The sequence below is a fragment of the Prionailurus bengalensis genome, chromosome D1 (assembly GCF_016509475.1).
Source record: "Prionailurus bengalensis isolate Pbe53 chromosome D1, Fcat_Pben_1.1_paternal_pri, whole genome shotgun sequence".
NCBI classification, from domain to species: domain Eukaryota; kingdom Metazoa; phylum Chordata; class Mammalia; order Carnivora; family Felidae; genus Prionailurus; species Prionailurus bengalensis.
This window is the reverse complement of record NC_057346.1, coordinates 43,679,988-43,692,242: the sequence shown is the minus strand read 5'-3', so window position 1 is coordinate 43,692,242 and position 12,255 is coordinate 43,679,988. Positions and strand designations below refer to the sequence as shown.

Below are 12,255 nucleotides of genomic sequence, written 5' to 3'. Positions count from 1 at the left end.
AAACCTCTGGTATTCTACTTGTTACACACCCCTTTGGTATTTCCTACCCCTACTGCTCTTAATACTGAGTTTTAGTCAATTCTTTTAGAACAAATCCAATGATCCTTGATCTTAGGAGTAATGTCCCCAGTTTTCCTTCCATAATTATAATTCCATTGTTTTAAGGCAGCTAAACCTTGTTTTGAACTAAAGTGCCAGATAGTGGCAGAATTATTTAGGGGTTCTATGCATGAATGCTTGACATTTTTTTCCAAGTTAACAAATATTTAAAATCAACAACCAAGAAGGTCTATTAATTGAAAAGCATATGACTGGAACTAAACTCTGAATAGAATGATCTGTTTTCTCTCTCAATGGCACAGTACATAAAATAGGAAGATAAAATTAAAACTATTATGTGTTCCTAATAGAAAAGATTGAAATAAATGGTGAGATAATCATTTATTCTAATGAGCTACTGACAATAGAAAATAACTTTATAAAGAAACTCAACAACAATAGCCAGTAATAATCTATCATGAAGTTTCTCCTTACCATGATAAATTCAATTATATCTTCAATGTGTTGTCCTTCAGTTTGGAATTTAAGTGATTACCATTCGTTACTGAAGCTAATTCTTACTTTATTGGGATTCTTACCAGAGAAGAACTTTGCTCTTTCTTTATTTGTCAAACGGGTGAAAAACAGCTGCGATTATATCCACTAGTTCTGGGCTTATCATGAGAATTACTATTTTCATACTACACCAGCATTTTTCTTTTCTTTTCCTTTCTTTTCTTTTCTTTTACACCAGTGTTTTTCTAATAAGGGGCTACCATGATATTTTCTTGAATGCAATAAAATAAACTTTATCTATTTTTTATTTAAATTTTAGTTAACATACAGTGCAATATTTGTTACAGGAACAGAATTTAGTGATTCATCACTTACATACACCACACAGTGTTCAGCAGTAGTACCTTCCTTAGTGCTCATCACCCATCCTCCACCAAACCTCCATCAAACCTCAATTTGTTTTCTACCTTTAAGAGTCTCTTATGGTTTCTCCCTCCCTCCCTCCCTCTATCCCTTTCTCTCTCTCTTTCTTTTTGTCCTTCCTTTCCCCTGTGTTCATCTGTTTTATTTCTTATATTCTACATATGAGTGAAATCACATGGTATTTGTCTTTCTCTGATTGACTTATTTCACTTGGTATAATACATGGATGGAGCTAGACTGTATTAAACTATACTTAAGCCTGATGTTTCACAGTTCCATAGGTCATTACTGCTCAAAGCTCTTTTGATTAATTTCATTGTTTTCCCATTAAATACTATGTTGTATATTTTCTCCATTTTCATTAAGTCTCCAATTCCAAGCTGGCTACCTGTTCTATAGACAAAGAATTTATGCACATTATTATTTTTTAACTGTATAGGCTCTTTCAACTGTCCTTCCTAAAATACCCCTTTCTTATTACACAATATCTTGTTCTTTGCTGATTTTCCAGAAATTAGTCCCCCCTTTCCAATGCTAATTTCCCAAACCTGTGCTTTTAAAACCACTCCTTCGAGTCCTGTACCTATTCCCACCCCTCCCCACTGACTCTTCTCTGTTTTCCAGTCTTAGTCTTTCCTTGATTCTAACCCATTCAACTGGAAAATTATTAAATACTATTTTTTATGATGCTCTAAATCTTTCAAATGTTCTCTAGCACCTCTAAGTTATTTTAATATCTTGTTAAGGCATTCAAAATCTTTACCAAGCTGACTCTAAATGGATATTCCATAGTATTCCCCAGAACAAAATCTTTGCTTCTGCTAAGCTGATTGACACACCTTTCTCAAATATGGTTTACTCATTACTTTCTCTGATTTTTGACAATGCTGTGAATTTTACTTAAATGACCTACTTCACTTGTGTGATTTTCAAGGTTTGGCTCAAATACTATCTTCTCTGTAAAGCTCCTATAACCCTAGACTACACTGAATCTACCTTTTGCTGATTCCCTGTAGTTTTCACAAACCAACTCCTAGTTTAGCATTCTATTCGAAAATATTTTTATTTATACTTGCATTCATGTTTATACCTACATCCTTTCCCTTGAGCAACCAAACTAAACAACTAGCCAATAAGCTAATATATACTGAGCACTCACTTGTCAGTTACTCTGTTGAACCAAGGGAATAGACGAATGAATAATGTTTCTTTTTATTTACTCAGAACTCTTAATATAATGCATCTCTCAGATAACACAAAAGTTTTTATTGAATAAATAACATATCATCCATCAATAGACTTGCTATTAAAAATGACCATTATTTCAAAGATGCTGTGGAATTGCTATGTACACATAGGTAATACCACAAAAAGATCATGTAAGAAGTGAAACATAATTTATGTGATCTCAATCGCAGGTGTTGATTATTTTGAGAGTAAAACCAACCATTAATTTTAAAATCATGTTTTCTAAAACATGCATTTCATTGTTCCTTCTATTGCCAGTGCATCTGACAAGTAGGCAGAAACCAATGATTTCCAGAGAAAACAATACATTATTAACAATTATTGATATCTAAGGTATTTGAATTGCAAAAATTCATCCTACAAAAAGAAAATGTGAATGTCAAAACTTAATAAGCAAAGAAAGAAAACAAAACCACAGCCTGAGAACATATACACATCTAAGTATGTTGGTAGTTCTATTACTTAAACACATGCAAACTATTATATGACCCATTATTTTCAAAGCATGTATCTTAAAACTCTATATTCTACATACCTGTCCAGTCTCCTACTATTTTGAGGTGGACACCAAATGTTGCTTTGGTTTTAGTAGGACACTAAAAAAAAATAAAATAAAATAGTAGAATCAATTCTGATTAACAGTTATGTATGACCAAACTATGATTTAATTACAACTTTCATTCTCATAGCAAATTCCCCAAGTCAATAGAAAATAGGAAGGAATGAACTGAAAATCCATATAGATCCTCATTAGTGAAAAAAAGAACAAGGTCAACCAGTTAATAAGACAATATATCTTTCTCTAAAAGCTCCTAAGTATTTAGACAAAAAAGGTAAAATATGCATAGTCTAAAACTGTTAGGATATCACATCTAAAGACAAATATTGCCAAATACTTTTTGAATTAAAATATTTCAGAGGACATGGCTTTTAACCACAAAGGAAGAAATGGAGACTGATTGTAACGTCTTTCTCTCCCCAGATATTATTATACACTTTACATCTTAACAAATTTCAGGAATAAAGAAAAGAAATATTTCTCAATGTGACCTAAATTTTCCATGTCCAACAAGGAAACTCCTACTGAGAGAGCTGTATTTCACTCCCTCCCTTAATTCTCAGAAGAAATAAATCTGGAGTGAACTGGCAAGGGTATTTGGGAAGGAGAATGAGCCATGGGTACTGGAAGTAAGAAAAATATCCATGGCCTCATGTTCAGGAAATACAGAAAACACCCACATGGTACTTTTTGGCTCACAATAAGAAAATGCAGAATCTCCTTTTATTTTTCAGAACCCCAAACACTTATCCATAACCCCAAGATTCAAAATTGTAACAGTACGTTTTTTCATAATTCACTGGGTGACACTATCTAACTTGAATTTATGGGAGATAATGATGGGAGGCTAATACTTCTGTATAAAAATTCATATATAAGTGTTTCCTACATAAATATCCATTTGTTTAAGAATGTTACCCCATATCCTGCTAGAGATTTATGTAATATATGAAATATACATACCTTTTAAAATCTACAAAATTCTGAATTCTGAAAACACATCTAACCTGAGAGTTATGGATAAGAACTTTATATACATTATTATTTTTAACTGTATGATATATGCTCTTTCAACTGTCCTACCTCCTAAAACATCCCTTTATTACCACACAATACCTGTCCTTTCCTGATTTTTACAGAAATTAGTTCCCCTTTCCAACACTAACTTCTCAAACCTGTGACTACCAAGCTTCCCTTGAATACCACGTACCAAGGGCAGGGCTAAGTGCTTTATTTCCAAAATCTCACAATAACCCTGGTGAGCTGTCCTGTATATTGAAGGAAACTGAATTAACTGAGACTTAAAAATATTAACTTGCCCAGTCATACAACTAGTAAGAAGACAAGACAGAATTTGGACCCATGTCTGTCTGACTACATAGTTCTTAACTATGGCAAGTCACTCTCTCCACTAAGGTAAGCATGAGAGATCAAATGGAGTAGGAGGGAGAAAAGTATTTGTTGAAGATTACAAGAATCATGTACAACAATAAGAATGAAGTAGAAATATGGGCCAAAATCAAAGCACCAATGTGGTTCGGTGGGCCCTGAGATAGACAAGGGGTTGCAATAGAGCAAGTCCAATACCCTCAAATTCACTTTGTCAATCAACTAATGTAGGTCACACTGGGGTGCTAGAAGGACAGAAAATAAGGAAAGATAAACACACCACGGAGATACGTAAAGAACTCACAGTCAAAAAAGGTAGCTTGGAAACCAGTGAAAACACTAAAATAAAAAGGTAGGTATTACTCATTTAGTCATAGCAAATCATAAACTAATAAAAAGTATGTGATCAAGTTCAGGATTGGGAAATAATGTGACATGGAATTTTCAAACTACTGCTCTGCAATCAGTGTTTTTTTTTTTAATTTTTCTTAATGTTTTTATTCATTTTCGAGAGACAGAGATACAGAGTGCTAACAGAAGAGGGGCAGAGAGAGAGGGAGACACTGAATCTGCAATCAGTGTTTTTAATGGAATCATTATTGTTAGCACTATAAAAATTAAAAAAAAAACCACTTATAAAATACTTAATTATTTATACTATTAAAATTATAATATTTCATTTATAATTGTGACTTTAATATTTATTTCATTTTTATTCTGATTTTTAATAATTCTGAGATCAGTTTTATAACTAGTAAATCTTAATGATCATACCTTTAGTAAGATGATGTGATCTGTAAAAACCGCTCATAATTTTTGTAATGTTTATTCATTTTTGAGAGAGAGAGAGAGAGAGAGAGAGAGAGAGCGAGCATGAGTGGGGGAGGGGCAAAGAGAGCAGAGGACAAAGGATCCAGAGCAGGCTCTGCACTGATAGCAGTGAGCCTGATATGGGGCTCAAACTCACAAACCAGGAGATCATGACCTGAGCTGAAGTCAACCAACTGAGCCACCCAGGCACCACCATTGTTTTCACTTCCTGCTACTTAAAGCTGGCCAGAACCTCAATGCAGTAAAAGTTGTAGCTCCCAGAAAGCAAAAACCCAAGCTACCAATCTGTCCACATGTCACTTGATGATTCCCTCCTTGTGAACTACATCTTAGGTTAAAAAAAGATCTAAGTCAAGGAGGCATCAGAATAGAGAGCAAAAAAAAGGTTAGTTTTGGTAAGTCTGAGTGTGCATTTGATTTAATCTCATTCTCTAAAGGAAAACATATAACTTGCCAAATATTCATATCTCTATTCCATCTTTCAGTGTAAACATTGCAAAAGATAATTGCATGTGGTGTTTAACACACCCTCAGGTCCTGTAGGAGCCTATAAACCTCCCTCGTGTGATGCCAGCCAAATGCATCAGTATAGTTTTTAAGGTTGATCTGATTTCAAACAGATGAAACATAGTATGGTTTCTTTCAAAGTCTGGGAAAGATGCCTTTATGTTAACTTTCTCAAACTAGCTAGGTATAAGAATACAGGATTTAACATTGTCTTTGTCCAATCATATCGCCTCACATTTGAAGGGGGCCTGCACAGATTAAAACACAGAATGACTTCAGCATGTGTGGTTTGAAACAATGACTGGAGATCTTGGAATCACATTCTAGCAGCTTTGCACAAATAATGTTCAGATTCACTAATGTAGCTAAAAACATAGTGTAGTGATTCTTTAATGTCTCCTCACTATCTTTTTTATGTTTTTATTCAAATTCCAGTTAGAATAATACTAGCTTCAGGTGTACGATGCACTGATTAAACACTTCCATACAACACCCAGTGCTCATCACAACAGGTGCACTTCTTAATCCCCATCACCTATTTAACCCATCCCACAATGTTTGTTCTCTATAGTTAAGAGTCTATTTCTTGGTTTGTCTCTCTCTTTTTTCCCCCCTTTGTTTGTTTGTTTTGTTTCTTAAATTCCACATATGTGTGAAGTATGTTATTTGTCTTTTTCTGACTCATTTAATTTAGCATTATACTCTTTAGCTCCATCCATGTCATTGCAAATGGCAAGATTTCATTATTTTTTATGGCTGAGTAATATTCGGTTGTGCATATATAACAAACTGGAGAGCAACATGCAAAAGAATGAAACTGGACCACGTTCTTACACCTTAAACGAAAATAAATTCAGAATGGATTAAAGATCTGAATGTAAGACCTGAAAGCATAAAAATCCTAGAGGAGAACACAGAGAGTAACCTCTTTGACAACGGCCATGACAACTTCTTCCTAGATAAGCCTCTTCACTATGTTTCTAATAGTGTTTAGAAAACTTCTCAACAGGATGAAATAGTAAAGTACAGATATCCATGGCTCTCTGACTTTCCTAGAAGCCTAATAAGGAAATATACTTATGACAAGTTTTCGGTTTAAAAAGTTACAGGATAATATACATACTTAAGTTCACATTATTAACATAAAAAAGATATGAATTTATATATATATATATATATATATATATAGAAATAAGTTGAAGAGAATACATTACATGGCATTAGGAATATTAACTTCTGGGAAGTAAAACTGAAGACAGAAAAGAGAATTCATTACATACATATCTCCCTTTTAAGATTAGTATTAGCCTTTATAATGTTTATAATTTTAAATATTTTAAAAGTTTAAAATGTAAGCAATAATATATTACTGAGTCTCAACTTAGTCTCATTTAATTTTTTTTAATATTTATTTATTTTTTGAGAGAGAGAGAGAGAGTGTGAGCAGGGAGGGGCAGGGAGAGAGGGAGACACAGAATCCGAAGCAGGCCCCAGGCTCTGCGCTGTCAGCATAGAGCCTGATGCAGGGCTCGAACTCATGAACCATGAGATCATGACCTGAGCCAAAGTTGGACGCTCAACTGACTAAGCCACCCAGGCACCCCATCCGGTTATATTAATTCTATATAAGTAATCAAACCTAAGAGGTGTATAGAGTGAATGTGATAAACATCTCCAGGACTATAAATTTCAATAATCTTAAGCCATTTTTTTATATTAAAGCATTTGCTAACCATCAAATATAATGGGATAAAAAGATTTAAACCTAGAAATATTTTGGCAAAATTTCTGAATGTGAAGGAAAATTATGTAAGCTTTCAGAATGGAAAACATAAACAAGTTGCTTCCGAAGAAATAAAAAGAACTCAGATTGGTATCACATTTGGCTACTACCACCCATTCCAAGCTTGATGATAAAAGGGGCATTGTCTTCAAAGTTCAGACTTAAATCATCTTTTTTTTTTTTAAGTTTCCTTATTTTAAGAGACAGAGCACACATGTAGAAGTGGGGGAGCAGCAGAGAGAGAGGGAGAGAGAGAATCCAAAGCAGGCTCCGTGCTGTCAGTGCAGAGCCTGATGTGGGGCTCAAACCCACAAGCTGTGAGATTATGACCTGAGCTGAAGTCAGACGCTTAACTGACTGAGCCACCCAGGTGCCCCTCAACTTAGCCTCATTTAAGTTTCCTAGATGAAGACAAAGAGTATGGCTTATGTTGACTATAATATATACACCAGAATACACAACACGTACTTTAAGGGTAAGAAAATAAAGTGACAGAATTTGTAAGAACAGATCTGGAGGAGTTTCTATTTTGATATCCTTGAGTAAAAATGTTTTCCTTCAAATTATTTGTACATTATGGCATTGAGTTTTAAAAGTACTCAAATGACTAATAATTTTATAACAGCCCCACAAAAATATAAACAGATATTATGTAATCATCTTACATTTAAGAACTAAATGTAAAAATGATGTCACTGCACAATGATTTATTCAACATGGAAAAGAAATTTAAAAGCCACAATATGTTTGTTTTTAAATCAAGAGCCTTGCAATAAAAAATAAAAATGATTCTAAAGTGGATGTTACTATATTAAGAACTAAATTTTCAATGTAACAAATTTGTTAAACCACAGAAAACGATCACAGAACAGAATGTGTCAGATCTTATTTTTAGTCCCTTCTTCCAAAGCTCTAGTTTCTACCCCTGTTAGACATTCCCACCTGAAATTCACTCTAAATGTAATACATGTAAAAACCCCAGTATCTTCCCATATTGCCTTCTTTTCTGATTCCTTTATGTCCAAACATAGAACCCATGCCCTTATCAGAATAGGGGCTCAAATATCAGAGGAATATCATGTGTATCTCTTCCTGCCAACATTCAATCAATTTTTAAGCCCTTTACAATAATCTTACCAAAGAAAATGTATGATTATAGCAATCTCCTATTGATTAACCTTTTGTGTCCTCCTAAGGAAAAACACCCACATTCTTTCTTTCCTAGAGTCCATAGCCAACCACATCTGCTCCAAATTCTTTCCAACTTTATATTTCAAGTTCCTCTGACCACTCTAATCCAGCAAAGACAACATGGATCAGCTAATATATTTCCCTGCCCGTCACTTTCCCACTTACTAGCCTCCATTCCCACTTCTCATATTGAACACTAGCAATTCATTAAGACCCATCTCAAATGCTTTACCACTTTCATGAAGAAATCCTAATTTTCCCTGCCATGAAAATTCCTCACTTCCCTGACCCCCGCTAAATTATTTGACTTCTATGCCCTTTATTATGGTCCATCTCTTTAATTGTATGTAATTTTTTTCTCTGTATGAGTATACATTTGCAATGTCTTGAGATCAAGGCCTATTTCTAAGTCATTACTGTATATCCATAGCATATTATCCATAGTGGGTATACATTCAAATATCAATTCAGTGAAGTATTGGAGAATTAACCTGAGAATGAATAAGGACTTCAATAATGGGCAATTCTTCTATAATTTATTCATACATTCAACAAATGAGTCCAAAGTATTCCAGAGACTATACTAGGAGCTCATGCAATTTCACAAATAAGGATTGTCTAAAAGTAAGAGAAGAGATAATGAGCCAGGAGCACAGAACTCATTACAATTAATGCAACATGTGACTCCAAACATTTTGACAAATACAACGTCTTAATGTCTCTTTGTTAACTTGAAGAAAAAAATTAGTGTTTACTTGCATACTTGCATGAAAAAATATACTCAATCTTAAAACATACAGATCCTGGAAAAGTATGTACATGAAATGTTTATGAACTGTGATGGAATGTGTGTATTTATCTCAACTCTTTCATAAAAACAAAACACTAACATGACAGTTGAGGGATATAAAAACACAAACTAAAACAGCAGAGATAAGATGGGGTGTGATAACAACAATGGAGAGGTATCAACAAAATCTGTAATGGAGAAATGTGGATGACATGGTGGCTGGGGAATAGACTGAAAGAAACAGATGAAACTGAAACCCCACTACCTTCATAAGTGGGGTCACCTTGAGAAGTAAGCCCACCTTTCGTTCACAGAAGACCTCAGAGCAATAGACCTCAGAGCAAAAGAAGAAGCCCACTTTTCGCTCACAGAAGACCTCAGCTTATGATTAAAAACAAGAGAAAGAGAAACTGTTCTTATCTGTATGTGAAATAATCTGACCCCTACAATCATCTTACCCCTCCACAAACCCGAAGACAATCGGAGGTGGGACAAAAGGGGCTCTAGATGCAGGAATAACCAACACAGTGGAAAGTAGGGCTGATATTTGCTACTTTTATGATTAGCCCAGCAAATATTTAATGAATGCACACTAAATGCCATCTCAAATTTACATTCCAAAACTAAGCTCCACAAATGCTCATCAGGATTTGCTCTCTCCATGGTCTTCCCTATCTCAATGCAGCCCCAGCTGCTCAGACCAAACACTGTGAAGATAACCTTGACTCTTCTATTGCACATTCCATACCCAATCTATCAAGAAATCCTGTTAGATCGGGGTGCCTGGGTGGTTCAGTCAGTTAAGCATCCGACTTCGGCCCAGGTCATGATCTCACAGTTTGTGGGTTCAAGCCCTGAGTTGGGCTCTGTGCTAATAACAGCTCAGAAACTGGAGCCTGCTTCAGATTCTATGTCTCCCTTTCTCTCCCTGTCCCTCCCTGACTCATACTCTGTCTCTGACTCTCAAAAATAAACAAACATAAAAAAAAAGAAATCCAGTTAGCTCTAACTTGAAATATACTCAGAATATGACCACTTCTCACTACTTCCACTGTCACCACCCTCATCCAAACAATCATCATACCTCAACCAGATGTCCACAACAGCCTCTTAACTGGTCTTCCCACTTCTGTTCATTTCCCTTCATCTACTCTTAGCACAGCAGCAAGAGTAATCCTATGAAAAAGTAAGTCTGATCATGCTCTTCCACTACTCAGAAGCCTCCAATGGCCCTTCCTCACTCTAAGTAAAATCCAGAATCTTTACAATGTCCTATAAACCCTACATAAGCTGACTCCTCGTGACTTCTCTGATATTATCTCCTACCATCCTTCCTTTTTCTTAGTGTGTTCTAGCCACACTGACCTCCCCTCTTCCATGCACACACTTGGGCACACACATATATACACTTACAAGTCAACAGGCATTAAGTAGAACTCATGGTGAAAACTGGCTGATTTTGAGCAGAGAAATGACATGATCTGATTTGCATTTTAAAATAATCACTCCGGCTGCTTTAAGATTAAATGGCAGGTGAGCAAGGGCAGGCAGAGGGAGATCAGTTAGCAGGCTATCCAGACGGTAGTAGACTGGACCAGGGGGCCAGGGCAGAAATGGCGGACATGTTTTGAAGACAGAACTAAGAACATGAGTGGACAGATTACTGACTATATCAAAAAACAAACAAACAAACAAAACAAAAACAAAAACAAAAACAAAACCAAGAGTAATATCCAGGTTTTCGGCATGGGCAACCTGAACAATGGAGCTGGAATTAACTGAGGTGGGAAAGATTGTGGGTGAAACAGATTTGGGAGGTTGAAGATTAGGAGTTCAGTTTTAGACATGTTAAGATATCCTTTAGACATCCAGATGGAAGTTTCTGGAAAATAGCTGGATACATGAGCTTGAATTTTAGAGTTGGGAGGCGGGGCTGTAAATATACATTTGGGAGATGACAGCACACAGATGCATCAGTAAGACTGCATGAGATCACGAGAGAAATGAGTTTAGCTAGAGAAGACAGGGGGTTCAAGGAATGGGCACTGAACTGTTCTGGTATTTAGAAGTTGTAGGATTGGCAAGAAACAGCAAAAAGACACTGAGTAAAAGTGGCCAGAAAATGAGGAGAAAAACCAGGTGAATTGGATGTCCTGGAAGCAAAATGAAAAAAGTGTTTCATAAAGCAAGTGATCAGCTGTGCTAAATGCTGCTAAAAGGTCAATTCCATCAAGGACTCAGAAATGACCACTGGATGCAGCAGTAACATGGTCATTGCTGACCTTGAAAATGTTTTTGTAGGGTGCTGTGGGCAAAAAGTTGGTGGATTTAAGAGAAAATGAGTGGAAATGTACCTGGAAGGAGATGTGAGTCAAGAAAGGAGCTTTTATTCACAATTTTCTCCTTTGTACCTAGGTAAAAGGAGGCATCTAAAAATACCAATAGGATAAATCAAATTTAATATTAAACAGCTGGTTTTCTCTGAATACATTGACCTAGTTAGGTTCACATTTATCATGCAGATTCTCATTAGGCACTGAAGGAATATTTTCTTTACCCCTGGAAAAAAAAAAATGAAACTACAGCAGTTAGAAGATGTTTAATTTTCAGGGAATTCAGATGTCCTGTTATGTTTCATGAACATTAGTGACCTTTTGGGGGCAATTTCGACCACTGTATCTGGTCTATGGTTAAGGTACCTTGTTGCTTTGCTAATTTATCATCTATCCCAGCTGAGTTTCTAAGCTGCCCAAGCAAAAGATTTGTGAAACGCTAGAGAAAAACAATTTTTTTTTAAGAATTACACAAATGAAAGCAAGACCCAAGATCAAGACAGCTGATGCAGACTTCCTGGTTGTATTTAAACCCAAGACATTAAATAAATAATAATAACAAAAAATTTGCTAATCTTTAAGGAATCCATGACCATTCTTGTCTGGTTTTCATTGAAAACTGGAAAGACTATTCCCAAAATGACTG

The 12,255-nt window shown here is 35.4% G+C and overlaps 1 protein-coding gene across 4 annotated transcripts in view; it reads right to left on the bottom strand.

Moving 5' to 3' along the window:
* NOX4 (NADPH oxidase 4) overlaps positions 1–12,255 on the bottom strand; it is a 176,255-nt gene that overhangs the window by 84,377 nt on the left and 79,623 nt on the right. For all 4 annotated transcript variants that reach the window (XM_043579969.1, XM_043579971.1, XM_043579968.1 and 1 more), the window contains one exon: positions 2,762–2,822. In XM_043579969.1, coding sequence (XP_043435904.1) covers positions 2,762–2,822 — 61 coding nt within the window. The remainder of the gene's footprint in view (positions 1–2,761; positions 2,823–12,255) is intronic.